Below are 23,360 nucleotides of genomic sequence, written 5' to 3' on the forward strand. Positions count from 1 at the left end.
TTGGTGGTTCAGTGGTTAAGAATCTGCTTGCCAAAGCAGGGGATATGGGTTCGATCCCTGCTCCAAAATGATCCCACATGCCGTGGGGCAACTAAGCCTGGAGACGACAACTCCTGAGCCGTCAGTCTTAGAGCCCAGGCTTCGTGACAAGAGAAGCCACTGCAATGAGAAGCCCAAGCGCCGCACAGAAGAGGAGCCCACGCTCGCTCCAATTACAGAAAGCCTGAGCACAGTGACAGGGACCCAGCACAGCCCACAAGAGAGAGACTAGACTTTAAAAAAGAAAAGTGAAACTAGGTTAGGTAACTTCACATGGACCTAGAATATAGTTCAGTGGAAGAGTCACAAATTCCAGGGCCTCCAGGGGCCAGTAGATCACATCACCTGGAGAAGAAGCAGACGGGGTGGGGATGGGCCACAGTGACGAGGCCAACAGCACCCCTGTGCCTGTTTCTGACAGGTTTTCATGTGCAAAATTTGAACAAGCATCCATGGCCTAAACAAAGCATCTGTGGGTCAGACCCAGCCAGCAGGCTGCTGCTTTGAACTTACAGACAGTTTTGTGACCTCAGGTAAATTATTCCCCCTCTAAAGCTCAGTTTCCTGGCCTTTCCCTCATGGTCCAGTGGTTAAGACTCTGCCCTCCATTGCAGGGGGTGTGGGTTCAATCCCTGGTTGAAGAGCTAAGATCTCACATGCCTCGCAGCCAAGAAACCCAACGGATAAAACAGAAGCGGTATTGTGACAAAGTCAATAAGGACATTTAAACATGGTCCACATCAGAAAATAAAAAAGAGGGCTTCCCTGCTGGCTCGGTGGATAAGAATCCTCCTGCCAATGCAGGAGACACGGGTTCCTGATCCAGGAAGATCCCACATGTTCTAGATCAGCTAAGCCCGTGGACCATAACCTCTGAGCCTGTGCTCTAGAACCAGAGAGTTGCAACTACTGAGCCCACGTGCACCAACTCCTGAAGCCTTGCGAGCCCTAGAGCCTGTGCTCAGCAACGAGGGAAGCTGCCACAGTGAGGAGCCTGCACACCGCAACTCGAGAGTAGCCGCCACTCGCCACAACCAGAGAGGCGCTCAGTGCTCAGTCACCAGTCGTGTCCGACTCTCTGCGAGCCCATGGACCATGGCCCGCCAGGCTCCTCTGTCCGTGGGATTCTCCAGGCAAGAATACTGCAGTGGGTTGCCCTTTCCTTCTCCAGTGATAGAGTGTGAAGTGAGTGAAGTGAAGTCGCTCAGTCCGGTCCGACTCTTTGCCACCCCGTGGTCTATAGCATAATTGCTACTCCGTCCATGTGATTTTCCAGGCAAGAGTACTGGAAAAAGTTGCCATTTCCTTCTCCAAAACTAGAGAAGAACCCAAACTAAATTACAAAGATCCAGCACAGCCAAAAATAAATAAAATTATAAAAATTAAAAAAAAATTTTAATCTAAAAAAGCCCCCTCAGTTCTCTTATCTGTAAAAACAGGTCATAATTCTACCTCTTAGGAGAGGCTCTGAGGAGCCAGTAAGGTCATGAGGCTAAATCTCCCAGCATGGCATAGGCTCAGGAAAGCATAGGGCAGGAGGTGACTATGGAAAGACTCATGAGCCTGGAAAAAACTTCCCTCTAGATGCTTCCTTCGAATCTTCTAACAGTCTTGAGAGGTCAGCCAAGGCACCTAACAGTCTTGAGAGGTCAGCCAAGGCACGATCACCATTCCATTTGGCAGATGAGGAAGCTAAGACAGGGAGAGAAGGAATGACCTGCCCAAGGTCACCCAGCCATCAGTGACCTCATTCCTGTGGGCGTGTCTCTAGCTGGCAGAGCCTCTGTACCCCAGGACCCACGGAGGAGGCTTCTTCCAGCCTTGTTCTGCCTCCCTTCCCCAGGGCTGGGCCAGGAGGGGGACAGCCTCCTCCCCTCACCCCCTGCTCATGCCCTGTCACTCACGTAAGTCTGCAGCAGGGCTGAAGTCTGCATCTGCATGTCGAGCGCCAGGTTATAGGCTTGGGTGATAGACTCAGCTGTGGACGTGGGGGCTCCCAAACTGAGAGGTGGCAGCAGCAGGGTCAGCAGGCAGAAGGGGGCTGGCAGGAAGAAATCAGAGGTCAGCACCAGGTCCCTGACCTCACCTGCTGGTTCACTCCTTCATCATAGCAGCCCCTCACATGGATACAACCCTTGTGGTTACAACGGCCTTGTGTGTGCAACTCAGGCAGGACCACCCTGTAAGCAGATTATTTCCAGCCCAGAATATTCCCTTGGGACTTCTCTGATGGTCCAGTGGTTAATGACCTCAGCTCCCAACACAGGCGGCCCCGGGTTCAATCCCTGATCAGGGTACTAATCCCACATGCCACAACTGAGAATTTGCATGCTGCAACGACTAAGAACCAGCACAGCCAAATAAGATAAATTTTTATTTTTTCTTTTTAAATGCAATTTTATATAAATAAATATTAAAAACAAAGAAAAAATTCCCCTGACCTCCAGACACGTGTATTCAACTTCCCATTTGACATTTTCCCTTGGATGTTAATAAGCATCTCAAGTCACAATATCCACTGCTCAGCTCTAGCTGCCCTGTTCCCCTCCTTGCCTGGTCTTCCCCATCTCAGAAAATTGCATGTCCATGCTTCCAGGTGCTCAGGTCAAAGTCACGGGGTCCTCTTGGATGCCTCAATCTCACCTTCCTATGTTCAACCCACACTAAATCCTGTTGGCTCTGTCCTTAAAAGGTGGCCACGAGGTCTGTGGGTTATGGTGTTTGTGTTTGGTCATACCATGAAGCTTGCAGGATCTCAGCTCCCTGACCATGGACTGAGCCTGGGCAGTGAAAGCCCAGAATCCTAACCACCAGACCACCAGGGAACTCCCTAGGTCTGTGTTTCTGGATCTGAGCACTTATGACAAATATACATAGACTCTGTGAAAGCTCATTGAGCTATATACTTAGGACTTGTGCATGTTTCCTTAGGCCTATGTGCTATTTTCAATACAAAGTTTTCTAACATGTGGATTTCCCTGCTGGGTAAGCAGTAAAGAAACCACCTGCCAACGCAGGAGACACGTGTTTGATCCCTGGTCTGGGAAGATCTCACACACCATGAGGTAATAATTAAGCCCTGGCACAACTACTGAGCCTGTGCCCTAAAGTCCGGGAGTCACAACTACTGAAGCCTGTGTGCCTGGAGCCTGCACCAAGAGAAACCACTGCATCGAGAAGTCCACACATCTCAGCTCGAGAGTATCCCCCACTCACTGCAACTAGAGAAAGCTTGAGCACAGCAACGAAGAGCCAGCACAGCCATAAATAAATGAAAGGTGTTTCTAGAAGCTATTTCTCTCCCCGCTGCTGTCTCTGCCTCTACCCTTGTCTCCCTCTGCCACCTGTAAGCTCTTCAAGTCCAGCTAGATCCCTCCTTTGTCCAAACCTTCCCATGGCTCCCACCTAACACAGTGACTATTAAAGTCCTCACTGTGGACTACAACGCCTGGCCTCTCTTTTCCGCAGCATCCCCTACTCAGACTTTGCCCTTGCTGGGCCCTGCCAGGACCACATTACAAACCCACCCAGTGCTTCTTCTGAGTCTTCAGGGCTCAACTCAAAAGCCCCTCTGGGGTACGTCCCCAGCAGTCCAAGGCCTACAACTGCACTGCCAATGCAGGGCGCTCAGATTCAATCTTTGGTCAGGAAACTAGATCCCACCTGCCCCAATTAAGACCTGGTGTAGCCAAAAAAAAAAAAAAAGAAAAAGAAAACTTTGAGTCACCAGCAGTGATGGAGATGAGAGGCTGACCAGGACAGCTTCCTTAGCTTCCCTGTCTACATTCCTGAAGTCCCAGAAGTTCAGAACTTAAGGGATGGCCTGAGGTGAAGCCCTGTTCATTCATTCATTCAACAAACTTGGATCACTGTATACAAATTCTATCACATCTGTGTGGGTGCTCAGTTGTGTCCAACTGTTTGTGACCCCATGGAGTGTAGCCCGCCAGGCTCCTCTGTCCATGGAATTTTCCAGGCAAGAATATTGGAGTGGGTTGCCATTTCCTTCTCCAGCGGTTCTTCCCAACCCAGGAATCGAACCCATGTATCATGTCTTCTAATTGGCATGCAGATTCTTTACCAATAGTGCTAACTGGGAAGTCACATTGGCATGATAATTTACTTATGATCACGTCTACTGTGTCTCTGCAGAAAGAAATCTCATTTTGTCTGCTTTTTTACTGCTGTGTCCCCAATGCTTGGGTTTCACTGACAGCTCAGGGGTAAAGAATCCGCCTGCCAATGCGGGAAACATGGGTTTGATCCCTGAATGGGCAGTTCACCTGGAGAAGGAAATGGCAATCCACTCCAGTATTCTTGTCTGGGAAATACCACGGACAGAGGGCCCTGGAGGTCTCCAGTCCATGGGGTCACAAAAGAGTTGGACACGACTTCGCAACTAAACAGCAACAATAGCCCCAGTACTTAGACTACTGTGCGTGTGTGCCTAGTCACCTCAGTTGTGTCCAGCTCTCTGCTACCCTGTGGACTGTAGCCCACCAGGAGCCTCTGTTCATGAGACTCTCCAGGCAAGAATACTGGAGTGGGTTGCCATGCCCTCCACCAGGGAATCTTTCCAACTCGCAGATCAAACCCAGGTCTCTTCAGTTTCCTGCATTGCAGGCAGGTTCTTTATCACTAGCAGCACCTGGGAAGCCCACTTAGACTGCTACCTAGGATCCAGTAGGCACTCCAGAAGTAAGTCTGGAATGAATGAATGATGAATGAAGTCCTCTGTGTGTAAGGCTTTGGAGGTTCCCAGCAGATGCAAGAGCAGCCAGGTCCCTGAGTCAGATGGGCCAGAGGGCCCAGGCAGTACCCCTCCCTCCTGGTCTCAGGACCCTCGCGCCCTGTCTCCCTCACTCACCCATCAGATGAGAAGTCATGGTCTCTCCCGGATCCTTCCTCTGCAGTCTCTCCGTGGGTCTGCGACACCTGTCCTCTTGTCCCTCAGGTGGCTTTATACTTGGGTCTGAGCCCTCGGGCCACCCATGAGGGAGGGAAAGTCATCCCTTGGGGGTTGTGGGGGGAGGTGCAGAAGCCCCTGAGGCAGGGGACAACTAGGGAAGGGGGCATTGCGGTCCCCTACAGCCCCCCAAATCTGACCTTACACTCCGGTTCCTGGGAGAAAGGGAGCCAGGCAGGGAGGAGATTATCTGGGGGGAAAAAGGGGCTGCCCTGCTCCCTGCAGTTCTGCAGGTCCTGGGATCCAGTTTCCCATAAGTGGGCAGCCCCCTGCTCCGCCCCACTGGGACCCAGCCTTTGGGCCCTGGACTGGAGGAGTTCGGAAAAGGAACATGGGGTGGTGTGTAAGCAACATCACCCACACCCTTAGACACGGGAGCATGTGATACCGTGCAGGGCCCTGTGGGCTCCTTGTCTCAAGGCCTTTGTGTCCTTCATTTCTTTTTTTTTTTAATACATTTTTCTAAATGTATTTTTAGTATAATTTATTTATTTATTTTTGTCTGTGCTGGATCTTTGTGGTGTGTGCGCTTTTTCTTCAGTTGCAGCGAGTGGGGGCTGCTCTTCGTTGCAGGGCGCAGGCTTCTCACTGCGGTGGCTTCTCTTGTTCCTCTAGACCCCGGGCTCTAGAGTGAGGGCTCAGCAGTTGTGCACACAGACTCAGTTGCTCTGAGGCCTGTGGGATCTGCCCGGATGAAGAAGTGAACCCATGTCTCCCACACTGGCAGGTGGATTCTTTACCACTGAGGCACCAGGGAAGCTCCCACCCACCATCCATTTCTCTGATATTGCAGGTAGCAGCCTTCATTCAGCCTCTAAGATCTGCCCTGAATTGATATGGGCAGCTGTTAATTAGCTGTTAATTACGGAAGGGAGGGATTGTAGTACCAGGGAGAAATAAAATCAAGAGCAGCCTTGGGGCAAGGTGCTGATTCCCAGATCATGAGATACATACAACAATATCTTTGAAGGATTTTTCAGGTACTGAATCCCCCTCCGGGAGGAAGAAATTGTGGTATGCTGCCCTCAAAATGTAGACCCCAGGGCAGTTGGACCTGAAGGTTGAATATGTTAATTTCTACCTGACACCACCAACGCCTCTGGAAAATATTCATGGGCGGATTACATCATCTTTTACTAGAAGACTTCTCAATATCTTCCCCAGGGGCGACAGAGTTTTGAGAGCATGAGCCTGCTGTATCCCCCTTAGCCTGGCAAAACAGTAAAGCTCTTCCTTTCTACTTCACCCCAATCTTTTATTTGAGGTTTGATCGGGCACCAGTGTACAGAGAAGCTAAGGTTTTGGCATCACCATGTACATGTCTTGGGCTTCCCCAGTGGCTCAGACGGTAAAGAGTCTGCCTGCAGTGTAGGAGACCCGGGTTCGATCCCTGGGTGCAGAAGATCCCCTGGAGAAGAGATACTCCAGTATGCTTGCCTGGAAATTGCATGGACAGAGGAGCTTGATGGGTTAAGTCCATGGGGGCTCAGAGTCAGACATGACCGAGTGACTATCACTATACTGTAGTATATGCACAGGTTGGCACGTGGACCCACACCAGATGTGTGTATACACTTTCATACGTTTTTAAAGTCAAGGATGTATTGACTCTAGCCATGTATTGTCCCGGTTCCAGATAGAGCTGGGATAGAGCAGGGAACAATTTAGACACAAATCCCTGCCCCTGTGAAGCTGACACCCTAGTGGACATGCCCACAACTGTGTTATACCACACACACTGCCAGGGAGCGCCAAACACAGGAGTGCACATGCGTCCGCGCTTATGAACACACAGTCATATCCAGAGCCCCACCATAAGGCAGGTGCTACATCTGTTCCTTCATTCACCCACGTAGACCTTTAGTCAGCAGCTGTCGGTGGATCCCCTCCTGCGTGCTGGCACTGGGGTGAATAAGGGCCACACAGTCCAGTGGTCCCCCAACAACAAACCTGTGAACTCATAAAAAAAAATTTTTTTCTAAAGCTACAAGGTGCTGAGAGGAAGCCAAAACAGGTTGATGTGATTAACTGAGGGTAGAGGAGATTTAGACAAGGAGACTGAGGCCCAGAGAGGGCCAGTTACTTACCGGGAGTCACACAGCAAGGCCAGGACAGATCGTAGGCTCCTGCCCCCAGTTTGGGACTGACTCTAGGGTGTGCCCAATTTGAACTGTGAGCTGAAGGAGGGAAGAGGCTGAGGGAAGAGATAGTTCTGAGGGGGGAGATCCTAAATTGGGTCTCTGAGCGTGGGGGCTGTCAAGCTGCCAGGGAGGGCCTGTGCTGGGCAGGTGGTGATGTCAGAGGATTAGACTAGGCCCATTGAGTGGGTGCACTGAGGCGTGGGCCAGGCCAGGTAGTGGAGGAGGAGGAGGAGGAAGAAGAGGAGGGCAGGAGGGGAGGAGGGAGCCAGACACGCGATCTCGAGCTATTCACATGTGGGCAGCGTACCTGGGCCGAGCCTCACCCCAGAGGGCAGGCTCATCCTGACCCAGCCCCACCATCTCCTGCTTCTCTTGGGGACTTCACTTTCTCTCTGGACCCTTCAGGGGCCCTTCTCAACTGAAGCATTTCCCCCCTACCCCAGGCCCAGTTCCGTTTTTCCAAGGCATTTGTCTAGGCAGATGTCAGAAGCTCTCCCGCCTCGTCCTGCCCCGCCTTGTACCTCACATTATCTCCATCTCTGTTTCAGTCTCAGCGGAAGCTAATGCCTGGGAAATCCTAGCAATTTAAGAGTCAGCAGTCCCTGGGTGGGGAAGATCCCCTGGAGGAGGGCATGGCAACCCACTCCAGTATTCTTGCCTGGAGAATGCCATGGACAGAAGAACCTGGGAGGCTACAGTCCATTGGGTTGAGAGTCAAACAGGACTGAGCGACCAGCACTCACTTTTCTTTCAGCCTTGGGTAAAAATCCTACCTTTGTCCATCACTAGCTTAGGCAAGTTCCTTAAACCTCTCTGAGCCTCAGTTTGTTTCCTCATCTGAGGACCACAAAAATTATCTTGGCGTCTTAGGATCTCACTAACTTCACCCACCAGGTGTCTTGACCGCTGCTATGAGACCCTCTCCTGACCCCCTCAAGAGTTGCTGCTATGGTACGTAATACCTCCAGTTCAGTTCAGTCACTCAGTCCTGTCCGACTCTTTGTGACCCAATGGACTACAGAACACTAGGCTTCCCGGTCCATCAGCAGCTCCCAGAGCTTGCTCAAACTCATGTCCATTGAGTTGGTGATGCCATCCAACCATCTCGTCCTCTATCCTCCCTTTCTCCTCCTGCCTTCAATCTTTCCCAGCATCAGGGTCGTTTCCAATGAGTCAGTACTTCCCATCAGTTGGCCAAAGTATTGGAGTTTCGGCTTCAGCATCATTCTTTCCCATGAATATTCAGGACTGGTTTCCTTTATATTTCACTTGTTTGAGCTCCTTGCCTCCAATGTGACGCCTCCAACCAGTGGCAAAAGCCTCAGTGTCCCACTATCTCAGGCTTGGAGCCCAATCCCCACCAGCCACACTAATGTGAATGCTAAGCAGGGCCCTGTGGGACTCCAGGGTGCGGAGGCCTTTTTGTCCACCATTCCTTGTAGGCAGGCCTCCGGCCTCCATGTCCTTCTCTGAGATCCAAAGGGCAGAGTAAGTAAATAAGTGAAAGTCGCGCAGTTGTGTCCAACTCTTTTCGACCCCATGGACTATACAGTCCATGGAATTCTCCAGGCCAGAATACTGGAGTGGGTAGCCTTTCCCTTCTCCAGGGAATCTTCACAACCCAGGCATCCAAACCAGGTCTCCCCATTGCAGCAGGATTCTTTACCAGCTGAGCCACCAGGGAAGCCCAAGAATGCTGGAGTGGATATCCTATCCTTTCTCTAGGGGATCCTCCCGACCCAGGAATTGAAACAGGGTCTCCTGCATTGCAGGCGGATTCTTTACCAACTGAGCTATGAGGGAAGCCCAAAGGGCAGAACAGTTGTTAATCAAAGGAGAAGCAGCAGGTGAGGCTGAAGCTTATTAAGATGAGAGACAGACCTCCTAGGACCCTGCACACACCGTAATCTTGTCCCAATCCTGTTGACACTGCAGAAGGAAAAATACAACACTGTTGCTGCCTTGATCCTTATCACATACTCCTGCCTGACTAGGTACCCTTGCCCTAACCCAGTCACCAGGGAGGGGGTGGGGCACATTTTTTGAAGCACTAGCCTACTGTGCCTGGATCAGGTATAAAGCTACTCTTTCTTTCTCCTCCATAGCTCTGTCTCCATATTTCTTTTTGATATTGGTGCACAGAGAGCCAAGATTTTGGCAACAGTGTTCCCAAGAGATCTGTCTGTCTATCCACCAGGATGCTCAGTCATGACCCTATGTCATCCAGCAGGTTCCATCATGAGGCCCATTCAGAACAAATAAACGAATTCAAGCCAGAGCCTCTGACTCCAATGTGGAGCCCAATCTCGAGCAAATCTTCATGCTACATCTCCAGGCAAAGAGAAAAGCCAGTGCAAAGGCCCTGAGTTTGGGAATATCCTTGGCAGGTTTCAGGGACAAACAAAGCTGCTAGATAGAGCACAGAGATGGGTTGTTGGTGACATATGACAGGAGAGGAAAGAGCAAGGGCACCTTGCCCTCTCCCACCACCCCCTTACCTTTCCTTGACTCCCCGCTGCCCACAGGACAAAACCCCAACTCCGTAGTCTGGCTTTTAAGGCCTTCAGTCCCCTAGTCCCTGTGCAGCCTTGAACCTTCCTTCTTGCTTTTCCCTACCTTCTGCATCACCCATGTGTCCTACTCTGCATGCCTGCTCAGCTCTACCCTCTCTTGTGACTGTCCCTGCATAGAGTGAGCCTGCTCCTCCTTCACTTGACAGTCCTTCTCCTAATTTAACCTTCAACTTGGGTTTCACACTCAGGGAAGCTTTCTCTGTCTCCTCTGCCCCTTGAGGGCTCCCAGAGCCCCCAGTCTCCCCTCGTCCACTCACTGATCACCAGGCACTGTTGTTCTCCATCTCTTGGTCTCTCTCTCCCTGTGACAGGAGGCAGGGTGTTCTCCATAGCCCCAGCAGCATGCCACGCAAAAAGGAGACACCTCCACAAGCAATGGGTGAAGGAAGGCAAGAACATACTGGTTCCAACTGGGGGGCTCTGCCAAACCAGGCCAAGGAGTCTGGTTTGCACCTGATCTCCAGGAGTGCCTATGTCAGTGCCTTGTCTTGATAGAGTGATGGGCCATCGTGCAGTGAGGCCATGGGGGCCCGAGACAGGGACCATCAGAAGGAGCAGCCCAGTCCAGTCCATTCATTGAATCTGTGAGCCTTGCAGCACTGTTACAGAGACTGGATGGGGGTGAGCAAGTCCCAGGAGCATTCTGCCTTCCTGGAAGGCACAGTCTTGTGGCTCAACCGTCTTCATCATCATCATCTCTAATACTTTTTTTTCTTTTCCAGCTGTGCCACATGGCTTGTGGAATCTCAGTTCTCTGACCAGGGATTGAACCCAGGTTCTCAGCAGTGAAAGCATGGAGTCCTCATTACTGGACCGCCAGGGAAGTCCCATCACTCACATTGGGCACTGACTGATGGCCTGTTCTAAGGTCTTTCCATATAATAACATTTCCTTTCCAAAACGCAATGGAGTGGCTAGCACTGTTTCCCCATTTCACAGATGTGGAAAATTGAGGAACAGCAAGGTTACGTGATTAGTTCTGAGTCACACAGCTAGGATTTTAATTGGGCTCCTAAGTTAGAGCTCTTTACCATTATAACCATCTGTAGCCGCCAGGCCTGATGCTTTCCAATCTGGGAGACTTTCCACAGTCCTTGTCCCCTAGGTTCTTTTCAGGAAACTCAGGAGACTACATTTCATAGATGAGGTGCAGAGGAAGGACATGAATCCCATTTTTCAGCCTCGATTATGTCACTGGTCACTTGATACATAGATATTACCTCATTTAATACTTGTAATGACCCTGGGAAGTAGGTCTCATGGTTTTTATTCCCACTTTTACAGATGAGGTTCAATGACTTGTCAAGATCACACAGAATAAATTGTAGAGGCCTTGGACTCAGGACAGGCTCTGATGTCTAGGCTGGTCCCTGTCATCCCATAGTTCCTTTCATGTCCCATTCAGAGGACACATGGTTGGATACGACAGTGAGAATGGGAGGCACAGAGTCAGCACTGCTCTGTGTCCAGGGTCTAACCCAGTCCCAATCTGGTGCTTGGCACCCCCTGGAATCCAGCTAAGTTTCACCTCTGCTTCTGGAGCAGCTCTGGGCTTGGTGAGGAGGACCAGAGGAAGTGGAAGAGCACAGATGGGAAACTAGGGTGTCGTTTCAAAATGAGAAGAAAATCGACGTTTCCTGGTGGTCTAGTGGTTGGGATGCAGGGCTTTCGTTACTGTGGCCCAAGTTCATTCCCTGGTCAGGGAACTGAGATCCCATAAGTCATGAGGCTCAGACAAAAAAAAAAAATACCCCCACTTTGTATTATCCCCAGTGACCTCCTTGGGTAATTTGTGCTCACAGTCTCCCAACTTTAGGTCCTGTGAGTCTACAGAGTCTAATTCCTAGATTGGAGAGAGACCTTTCTACTGGAGGACACAGCCAGAATCCCCTTAAATTTAGAGACACATCTGCCGCCTGGTCACTTGGGTCTCCTCCTGCCAATAGACCAGCAGGCAACAAAAGGACATGCCATACTGTTGCAGGAAGGGGGACTCCTTCCAGAATCCAAGAGTGGGCTCTTGTCTAACATTCGTGAATGAGTTGTCTAAGGAGACACACGAGCTGACAAAGCAACAGACTGTATTGGGAAGGGATGCCCAGGCAGGGAGCAGAAGTTCAAGAGAACCCAGGAGAACGGATCTGCCACGTGGCTCCCAGTCTTGGGTTTTATGGTGATGGGATTAGTTTCCAGATTTTCTTTGGCCAGTCATTCTGATTCAGCATCCTTCCTGGTGGTGCACGCATGGCTCAGCCAAGATGGGAGCCAGTAAGAAGGATTCTGGGAGGTGGTAGAATGCATGGCATCTCCTTCTGACCTTTCCTGAACTCTTCCTGTTGGTGCTGGTGTCTTAGTTCCATCTTCCTTTCTAGGGCTTCCTATTGTAAAATAACTCACGCAAATGGTTACTATGGTGTCTGGCTAGGGTAGGCGATTTCGGTCAGTGTCTTTTCCCTAACAACAAGGATGGGCATAGGGTAAGAGACTATGGTCAGAACAGGAAGTAGTACCAACAATATCTAATTGGGGACAGCAGGATGTTCTTAGCATTCAGGGGATCCATTATAATATCTCCAGCTACCCATGCTTAGGTGTTTGTTTGTTTGTTTAAAAATTGTATTTTTTATTTTTAGCTGTGCTAGGTCTTCATTGCTGTGTGGAGGCTTTCTCTAGTTTCAGAGAGTGGAGGATATTTTCCTGTTGAGGTTTGAGGGCTTCTTATTCTGGTAGCTTCTCTTGTTGCAGAGCACAGGCTTTAGGTGTACAGAGGCATGTGGGATCTTCCCGGACCAGGGATCGATCTGGTCACCCCTGCATTACCAGGTAGATTCTTAACCACTAGACCACCAGGGAAGCCCCCATGCTAAGTTTTATTTGTAAGTGAGCAAGTACCATTGTCACGGGCTCATAAAGCATGCTAACTAGGGCTCAGACCTTTCAGGAGTGAGGGCCAGGCTCCATCCCCAGACGAAGTGTAGAGAGCAGCAGAAACACTAGCTGAGGCCAGGAGCAGAAGGGAAGGGGTGGGCTAGAATGAGTGGATGTAGGGGAAAGAGCTGAGAGATACCAGTTGTGTCTCTAGAACTAATCTTGCTTTCCTAAGTTTACCCAGAAATTGTGATCAAGCAGAATCCTGGGAAGTTGTACTGGGATGAAGAGAACTTAACAGGAGAAGCAAGTAGATCTGAACTGTGCCAAAGTGGACTGCAGGACATTGTTGGTGCCCCACCCAGATTTTTGCCAACAGTACACCCATCCCCCATGTCCCCCACCTCTGGAGAACTGCCCAGCACCTCTCCTCCTGGAAGAATTTGGCCAGTGGTGAAATTAACTTGGTGATACAATTTTGGCTCCAGAACTTTCTCTAGATCAAATGTGGTCAGTTGAGACCACATTCTTGCTCAGCTTTCTATCACTGACGTACCATGATAACCCTATTCTCCTTCTGAGAACATTTCCCCAGTCACATGATCCAGAATTTCCATCTTGGACTCCATGAAACTGAAAAGCTTCTGCAAGGCAGAAGAAACAATTAAAATGAAAAGACAGCCTACGGAAAGGAAGGAAAAAGTTTGAAAAGCAAATATCAACGGGGATTAATATCTTAAAATTAAAGAACTTAGTCAACCTAATAGCAACAGCAACAACAAAAAGACAAGAGAAAATAAAATGAAAAGGAGGGGACTTCCCTGGTGGTGCAGTGGATAAGAATCCGCCTGCCAGTGCAGGGGACTTGGGTTCAATCCCTAGTCCAGGAAGATTCCACATGCTGAGGACCAACTCTGCTCTCACAGCCATAAATAAACAAATATTCAGCATTTAAAAAATACAATAAGAATCATTCATACAGGTGAGAAAATTGAGTTTCTAAGAGGTGATGTTACAAAATGCCCCAAAGCTAGAGATGATGCCGAAAGCTCAGCTTCTTTGTACACCAATGTAGAATAAAGTCTCAGAGACAGAGTTTTGGGTAAAGTAGAAAAGGAGTGCTTTATTGCTTTGCCAGGCAAAGGGGGACAGAGTGGGTTCATACCCTCCAAACCATCTGTTCCCCATTTGGGGAAGATAGTGAAGAGTTTTCTAGCAATTGTTCAGAGAGGGCATGATCAACTTAACATTCTTCTTCTCTTTTTCTTTCATTGCATTGTGATATTCTGTTAGCCATATATCAATAGCATGAACATTCTTCTGATGCGTTGGTGGTGAGGTAAGTAGGGGTCCATGGTATCAAACTTCAGGTCCAACTGTTCAGGTGTCTACATGCTTGTGGGCAGGATACCATAGTTAATCATCAAATTCTCCCACCTAGATATCTGCAATATAACTGCAAGATATTGGGTGCATCCCTTCATGGGGCATCAGGCTCTTACCCCAAGGCTACTCTTAATTTTCTTGGCTTCTCCCTGGTTTTGCATCCCTGCCATTCCCTAATGAACAACTGCTTGAGTCTGCCCATTAGCACTCAGGGAAGGCTGTGGAGACTGAATGAAGCCCGTTTCCTATAATTAAAGAAATGGAGGAGGGGACTTCCCTCCTGGTCCAGTGGCTGGGACCCCATGGTCCCAGTGCCGGGCGCCCGGGTTTGATCCCTAATCAGGGAACTAGATCCCACAAGCTTCAATCCAGTGCAGCCAACTAAATAAATATTTAAAGAAAAGAAAAAGGGAGGACACAAAGTCCTTGTGTCCAGGAGCCCCACAGGGCCCTGGACCGAGGGAAGGCCAGATCTCCACACTGAGTCTCATTCTAGATTTCAGTGGAAAAAAGAATCCCCTGGGTTACTCTTACAAATAGAGATTCCTGATTCCCACTCAGACATTCTACAGGTCCTAAGGAGCCACTAGTAGTAATGAATCCGCCTGCCAATGCAGGAAACTTAAGAGATGTGGATTTGATCCCTGGGTCAGAAAGATCCCCTGGCGGGAGGCACAGCAACCCACTCCAGTATTCTTGCCTGGAGAATCCCATGGACAGAAGAGTCCAGTGGGTTGCAGTCCATAGGGTTGAAAAGAGTTGGACACAATTGAAGCGACTTAGCAAACATGCCCCAACCACTAATGTTGAAGAAGCTGAAGTTGACTGTTCTATAAAAACCCACAAGATTTTCTAGGACTTACATAAAAAGAAAAAAAAAACCAAAAACCAGATGTAAAGATGTCCTTTACATCATTGTGAATTGGAATGCAAAATAGGAAGTCAAAAGATATCTGAAGTAACAGGAAGTTTGGCCTTGGAGTACAAAATGAAGCAGGGCAAAAGTAACAGAGTTTTGTCAAGAGAACACACTGGTCATAGCAAACACTCTCTTCCAACAACACAAGAGACAACTCTACACACGGACATCACCAGATGGTCAGTACTGAGATCAGATTGATTTTCTTCTTCTCAGCCAAAAATGGAGAAGCTCTATACTGTCAGTAAAAACAAGTCCTGGAGCTGACTGTGGCTCAGATCATTGGCTCCTTATTGCAAAATTCAGGCTTAAATTAAAGAAAGTAGGGGAAACCACTAGGCCATTCAGGTGTGACCTAAATCAAATCCCTTATGATTATACAGTGAAAGTCAAAGTCACTCAATTGTGTTCGACTGTTTGTGACCCCATAGACTATACAGTCCATGGAATAATACTGGGATGGGTAGCCTTTCCCTTCTCCAGGGTATCGTCTCAACACGGGGAACGAATCCAGGTCTCCCACAAGGCGCGTGGATTCTTTCCCAGCTGAGCTATCAGTGATTATACAGTGGAGGTGATGAATAGATTCAAGGAATTAGATCTGATAGACACACCGTCTGAAGAACTATGGACAGAGGTTTCTAACATTGTACAAGGGGCAGTGACCAAAACCATCCCTAAAAAAGGAATGCAAGAAGGCAAAGTGGTTGCCTGAGGAAGCTTTACAATTAGCTGAGGAAAGAAAAGAGGTGAAAAGCAAGGGAGAAGAGAAGGAAAGATATACCCAACTGATTGCAGAGTTCCAGAGATCTGCAAGGAGAGATAAGAAGGCCTTCTCAAATGAACAATGTAGAGAAATCTGAAAACAATAGAATGGGAAAGACTATCGAGATCTCTTGAAGAAAACTGGAGAGATCAGGGGAACATTTCATGCAAAGATGGGCACGAACAAGGACAGAAAATGTAAGGATCTAAGAGAAGCAGAAGAGATTAAGAAGCGGTGGCAAGAATACACAGTCGAACTACAAAAAAGGTTTAATGACCCAGGTAACCACGATGGTGTGGTCACTAACCTAGAGCCAGACATCCCGGAGCATGAAGTCAAGTGGGCCTTAGCAAGCACGCCTATGAACAAAGCTAGCGGAGGAGACAGAATTCTAGATGGAGCTACTGAAAATTGTAAAAGATGATGCTGTTAAAGTGCTGCACTCAATATGTCAGCAAATGTGGACAACTCAGCAGTGGCCCCAGGACTGGAAAGGGTCAGTTTTCATTCCCATCCCAAAGAAGGGCAGTGCCAAAGATATTTCAGATTACAGTACAATTGCATTCATTTCATATGCTAGCAAAGTTATGCTCAAAATCCTTCAAGCTAGGCTTCAGTGATCTATGAACTGAGAACTTCCAGATGTATAAACTGGGTTTAGAAAAGGCAGAGGAACCAGAGGTCAAATTGCCAACATTAGCTGGATCATAGAGAAAGCAAGGGAATTCCAGAGGAAAAAATCGCTTTCTGCTTCACTGATTACTGGAAAGCCTTTGACTGTGTGGATCACAGCAAACCATGGAAAATTCTTAGAGATGGGAATACCACACCAACTTACCCGTTTCCTGAGAATCCTGTATGAGGCTCAATAACGAACAACCAACTGGTTCAAAATTGAGAAAGGAGCAAAACAAGGCTATATACTGTTCCTCTGTTTATTTCACTTTATGCAGAGTACATCTTGCAAAATGCAGGCTGCAGGACTCACAAGCTGGAATCAGTATCACCTGGAGGAATATCACAAACCTCAGATAAGCAGATTATACCACCCTACTGGCAGAAAATGAAGAGGAACTAAAGAGCCTCTTGATGAGGGTGAAAGAGGAGAGAGAAAAAGCTGGCTTAAAACTCAACATTCAAAACACTAAGATCACGGCATCTGGTCCCATCACTTCATGGCAAGTAGAAAGGGAAAAAGTGGGAGCAGTGACAGATTTTATCTCCTTGGGCTCCAAAATCACTGCGGATGGTGACTGCAGCCATGATGTTAAAAGATGCTTGTTCCAGTCGGGGTCACTGTGGCGGGTGGATTGCTTTTGGACGCTACCTGAGAATGCTGTCCTGGGTGGTACTTTCTGCTGCCGCTGCAGCAGCCCCCTCTCTGAAGAACGCAGCCCTCCTCGGTCCAGGGGCATTGCAGGCAGCGAGGATCTTGCACACAGGGCAGCCAAGTCTTGCCCCTGTACCACCTCTTCTTGAACATGGCGGAAAAGTTCATTTTGGGCTGATCCCTGAGGAGTTCTTCCAGTTCCTTTATCGTAAAACTGGTGTAACAGGACCCTATGTGCTTGGAACCAGGCTTATCTTATATTTACTCTCCAAAGAAATATATGTGATAACTCCAGAGACCTTTTCTGCCATATCAACAATAGTGTTCCTTGTCTACGTGGTTAAAAAATATGGTGCCTCTGTTGGGGAATTTGCTGATAAACTCAGTGAGCAAAAAATTGCCCAACTGGAAGAGGTGAAACAGGCGTCCATGAAACAAATCCAGGATGCTATTGATGTGGAGAAGTCACAGCAGGCACTGGTTCAAAAACGCCATTACCTTTCTGATGTCCAAAGGAATAACATTGCTATGACGTTGGAGGTTACTTACCGGGAACGGCTGCATAGAGTATACAGGGAGGTAAAGAATCGCCTGGACTACCACATCTCTGTGCAGAATATGATGCGTCAGAAGGAACAAGAGCACATGATAAGCTGGGTGGAGAAGCGTGTGGTGCAGAGCATCTCTGCACAGCAGAAGGAAACAATCGCCAAGTGCATTGCAGATCTAAAGCTGCTCGCAAAGAAGGCTCAAGCTCAGCCAGTTCTGTAAACACATCTATCCCCATTAAGACAGCTAGAAACAGTTAACTGACTAAATGGAAACTAGTCAATGTGATAAAATCTTTCTATATTGCTATCTACTGAAGTTACAGTTTACCTTTACTATAAATGAAAAGTTTTGAGTCTGATATAATGAGAGAATTAAAACAATCTGGTGGCCAGTAAGATCTTTCTCTAATCCATCTTGCTGTACATTTTGAGTTGTCCTGTGATCACTTTTAAATAAGCAGTTTCTTTGAATAAAATTTGGTACCTGGCTAAGAATTTTCAAAGTTATAGTTAAAATTTGTAATTAGTTCAGCCATCTTAACAATAAAATGACAGTTGGGAAAAAAAAAAAAAGATGCTTGCTCCAAAAAATAAATAAATAAAAAATAAAAGATGCTTGTTCTTTGGAAGGAAAACTATGACAAACCTAGACAGCATTTTAAAAAGCAAAGACGTCATCCGTATAGGCAAAGCTATGGTTTTTCCAGTAGTCATGTATAGATGTAAGAGTTAGACTGAAAAAAAAAAAAAAAAGAGTTAGCCTGACCCTTGCTTAACAAAATCAAGTGTAATTCAGATCATTCTAATGGAAGAGAGAGCTTTAGGCAGCTGAGATCTAACCCCTCAGGGCTTCCTAATATCTGTGTACGACTAGTTAAGAGTTTAGGGCGCTGCCCTGGGTTTCCCAGATGGCGCTAGTGGTAAAGAACCTGCCTGCGAATGCAGGAGATCTAAGAGATGTGGATTCTACTAAAACATGTTAGCATGGACTGAATAATAGTGCGAACTTAGTTGCTCTGTGGCATGCGGGATGTTAGTCCCCCAATCCAACCACTTCACCTGCACTGGAAGGCAGATTCTTAACCAATGGACCACCAGGGAAGGCCCTCCTCTCTGCTTTCTGTGTAGTGTCCCATGTGACCAACAAAAGAGCTCCCTCAGTGCATGTCTTACAGTGGGCGCTTGCCCAGATATCCTCTACATGACATTTGTACCTTCCACTAGGAGACACAGAAAGCTGTGTTTGTCATTAGGGCTCTTTACAGGCATTCCCAGGGAGTGCTAGTGGTAAAGAATCCGACTACCAACACAGGGGAGGTAAGAAATGTGGATTTGATCCCTGGGTCAGGAAGAGCTCCTGGAGGAGGACATGGCAACCAATTCCAGTGTTCTTGCCTGGAGAATCCCATTGACAGAGGAGCCTGGAGGGCTACAGTCCATAGTTGCAAAGACTCAGACAAGAGTGAAGTTACTTAGCAGGCACTCACAGGCATTCTAGTTCTTTTCCTTCCAGGCTGAAAGTGGAAAGAGTTCCTGTCTCCGCCCACTGTGAAATTATGGAAAGCTATGGATTAGTCAGTACACTGTGAGCACAACTGTCCTGTGTCACCTCTGGGCAGAAGCTATAGAAGCCAGGCCATGTTTCACCAAGTCCTCCTTCCTCTATTCATCAGTGATTGGATGGTGATTATGGAAGCTCATATCCAGATGGAGCCTCTTCCCTTGGCCTTAATCCCTGGGGAACTAGAGTGAGCAGACCTCTCCCCACTGACCAACACGAGACACACAGCATGAGCCCGAAACAGACCTTAGCTGCTGTAGCCACCCAAACCTGGGTGTTCTTTGTTACTGCAGCATAACTTCACCTTCTCTGTCAGATACAGAAGCTGTGACCTTCTACACAAATCCAGGAGAGATCCGGATCTTCTAGAAGAGCACTCACTGCTGAAAAGGGACTTCATGATGAATGGGCTGCTCCAGCTCCTGAATTCAGTGAGCTCAATCCAAGGCTGTGGATGCTTCTGAGAGCCGGCTGGAGCCCTGCATCCCTTTTCAGCAGCTCCCCACAGGAGACTGAATGGTGCACCTGTTTCTCAATGTGGTCTGCAGCCCCAGTCCCTCATATAGGAAACCACCACCCTGAGTGCCATAAGCCATCTTTCCGATGGTTCTTAGACAAAATGTGTAAATAAGGTGGGCAGAAGACAGACATTTTTTGTGCAAATGAACAGGGACTTGTGTGTGCGTAAACCCTGAGTTCACTTATGGCTGAGAAGGTCTGACTGATGTTTTTATATTTTAATGTCAACGTGGCTGGATTATAGTATTTGCAACTCATATTTTAAGTAGGCCTGCTCAGTCCTTTCAGTCATGTCTGACTCCGTGCGACCCTATGGACTGTAGGCTGCCAGGCTCCTCAGTCCATGGGTTGTCTAGGCAGGAATACTGGAGTGGGTTGTCATGCCCTCCTCCAGCAGATCTTCCCCAACCAGGGGTTGAACCTGTGTGTCCTGAATTACAGGCAGATTCTTTACCACTGAGCTACTGGGGAATCCTGTTTTAAGTATAAATGTTCAAGGTAAAAATGTCAAAGTGCAGAGTAGGTTATAGTGAAAACCAAAAGTTCTCCTCTATCTCTGTATGCAGTCACACTCAGCCATCTCTCTATCCAGCCAGCTAGGGGTGCAGGCACACCATCTGGCCCTGAGGTGGTCTATAGAGTGTGAGAAATGGCCTTGACCTTCAGTAGGCTTATGTTCGGGTCTCAGTTAATGAAGTGGGGCCAGGAGTGCTTCTGGTGGGACTGAAGCAAGCTGGATGGAGACTGCGTGCATCTAGGGAGTACTTGTCTTATCCCAAAGGGGCAGCCACAGTTCTGCACCAGCTGTTTCTTGTTGAAGGAAACAAAGAATGCAGACTCACTGTTTCTGGATTGCAAGTGAAAGAAATGTGTGGTTCCTCTGCCAAACTTAACACACAGAGGCTGGACCTGATCAACTGGCAGATGCTATAGTTCTGAAGATGGGCTCTGAGGCCTTGGGAAAACTATAAAAATTATAAAAAATTATTTTATGATACTAATTATTTTTCTTTATGATTTTACATTCCTTTCTAAACTTTATTCATTTATTTATGTATTTATTTTTGGCTGTGCTGGGTCGTTATTGCTGCATGGAGGCTTTCTCCAGTTGTGGCGCAGGTTACTCTTTGTTGGGGTGTGCAGGCTTCTGGTTGGCGTAGCTTCTTTTGGTCGGGAGCACAGGTAGGCGCTCAGGCTTTGTTTCTCTGCATTATGGGGGATCTTCCCAGACCAGGGTTCAAACCTGGGTCTCTTGCATTAGCTGGCGAATTCTTTACCACTAGACACACCCCCAGAGAAGCTCTGAATCCTATATTTATCACTCAGTCATTCCCAGTTTCCTCATCTATAAAATGAGATCGTCAACAGGATTCTCATGAAGATCAAATGAGATGCTGAAAGTACATAAGAGACGTACTCTTCATACAGCTTATATCCAGGGGAAGAGTCAAATGAATCTCATCTGGGAGTTACACACATGAAGGCTTCTTTGGGACACAAACCTGAAAGATGAACAGTTAACTGGGTGCAGCGGTGAGAAGGGTGGAAGGGAAGAAGCTAATCGGTAGAGGGACTAGCTCCAGAAAAATCCCTGGGCAATCATGCAAGCCCAAACTAAAGCAGTGAGGCCAAAGAGCAAACAATCTTCCGGGAGGCAAGGATTTCCTAAACACACTGTGAGCTAGAAGCAGCCTCTCAGTTCTGCCTGAGGCCAGTCCCTGCAAATTTAGGACTTCCCATCACACCAGCCAGCTTGCGTTCAATTCTCTGCCAGAAAAACCACGCTCACCAAATCTTCCGCAGGGCCCTCGAACCACAGGGCTCAAAATTGAATCGTTTTGCAGGCAGAGGAGGAAGATTAAGGCAGGTCAGAAGGTACAGTGGGAGGAAGCAGGCCGGTTTGCCTGGCAGCTGAGGTGTCTAGCGGGGTCGGGGAGGGGGGCGCGGCGAGAGGGCGGGGGTTCCTCCAAGACTGGTTAGGCAATTTGCAGCGCCCACAACTTCAGGTTGAGGAAACTGATCAGGTTGTTGGACCTCGGTCAAACGGAGAATGGGCGCCCCCTAGGAGCAGTAATCGGGAGTGGACACCGAAGGACCCAGATGGGCTGGGGAGCAGGGGGTGCAGCTCAAGATGGGGTAGACTGCCTGGCACAGTTTCCTTCTCCCAGTAGCTAACTCCTTCTGGCATGACGGACACCTGCGATCCCAAAACAGCTGGGCTGGAAGAGCCCCAACAAAGGAACTACCAACACGTGCCCTATGTCAGGCTCTGAAGGTGGGCATTTTCGTGAACATTGTCATAACACTCTGCTTCGAGGTAGGTATCATTATCCCCATTTTTCAGATTAGAAAAATCGAGGTTTGGTGACTTCCCAAGGAAGGGTGGAGATTTTGTATGACTCTACATCTTTTTCCCTGGAGCTCTCCCCACTTGGAAGCTACAGATTCTCTGAGGTTTGGGGGAACAAGCATCAGGTGTGAGAAGCCAGAAGGCGAAGCTTTCCAAGGGACAACAGCGTGACAGCACTGTCGGCAAGAACCACGCCTCCCTTGTCGCGACCACACTGATTACTGTTGCTTTCCTTTAAGAGCCTTCCCTTGAAAGATGACAACCCCGCCACACGGGGAGGCGGATATTATATACGCCTGGATCTCTCGGAAGTCTTTTCTCCCCCACCCGCATTGATCCCCACTGGCGAGAGAAATACTTCCCCTCCACCAGCGAGTGAAGGTATGAGACTACATGTCCCGGCAGGTCGTCAGAAGCGGGTGGCGAGGAGAGAAGGAGAGAGTCTCGTTTTCGCCCGCTCTCAATTTGGACTGTTGGCAGTGATGCACATTTCACCAGCCCACGTCCTTTCTCCGTTGAGCCAAGGAAGGGACTACGTCCCCCAGCAGGCACTGGCGCAGAGGATGTGCTAGGCCGCCATCTTTATTGTAGTCCTTTCTCCTGTTTCCACAGGGAGTAGCCTTAGCGAATGAACTACATATCCCAGGTTACCGTCTCCCCATTCCTCCAGCGGCCATCTTTGCTGGTAGATCCCGCCCCTTTCCCCTTCCATTGTCTGAACGAAGATAATAGAAGGGAGCCGGGAAGACTGCAACTCCCGTTAAGCTTTGCGCCAAGAGGAGGGGAATTTCGATATTACAGGAGGGCGAGGTTCCAAGGCGGTAGAGTGAGGCCACCGCCTGCCATTTTTATGGTAGTCTCCTTATCGTCTGGGTCCTGCCATTCTTAAGGAACTCTAGAAGGCTAGGAAACTACTATTCCCATCGCACCTCACAAGATGGACTACTAGTCAGGTGTCCGCCCCTCTTCCGCCATCTTGCTTGTAGTCCTCGTTCCTTTTCACCTTTCCATTGTTCCTGAAGAGTAGAAATGGCAGCGGGAAGGCAGCAAACGGACTGCGACTCCCGTCAGGTATCACAGACGCGGAGGGTTGTGGACAGGAGGGCGTGTGAGTGCCTGGGAAGGAGGTCGGACCGGGGTAGAAGGCCATCTTGTTTGTAGTCATCGTTCCCATTCCTCTGTACTCTGCGAGCCGGAGCCTTGGGGCAACTGGACTATAACTCCCGGCACCCTCCACTCCGAGCTTTACACGTCCTCCGCCATCTTGTTTGTAGTTCCCGCTGACCACAGCATCCTATTGATCCCACGGTAGTCCCAGTGGCCGCCGGACTACTACTTCCGTCGTGCCCTGCGCATGTTAGTCCTGAAAAGTGGAGGTGGTGGGGGAAGGA

General features: G+C 48.6%; 1 protein-coding gene across 1 annotated transcript; it reads left to right on the plus strand.

Moving 5' to 3' along the window:
- The first annotated feature begins 16,462 nt into the window (after positions 1–16,462).
- Positions 16,463–18,018, plus strand: LOC133064066 (ATP synthase F(0) complex subunit B1, mitochondrial-like). The gene has a single exon (XM_061154014.1). It carries the CDS (start codon positions 16,905–16,907, stop codon positions 17,757–17,759), a length of 855 nt encoding a protein of 284 aa, XP_061009997.1. The 5' UTR covers positions 16,463–16,904; the 3' UTR covers positions 17,760–18,018.
- The last annotated feature ends 5,342 nt before the right edge of the window (positions 18,019–23,360 follow it).

This window comes from Dama dama, chromosome 10 (assembly GCF_033118175.1).
Source record: "Dama dama isolate Ldn47 chromosome 10, ASM3311817v1, whole genome shotgun sequence".
NCBI lineage: Eukaryota > Metazoa > Chordata > Mammalia > Artiodactyla > Cervidae > Dama > Dama dama.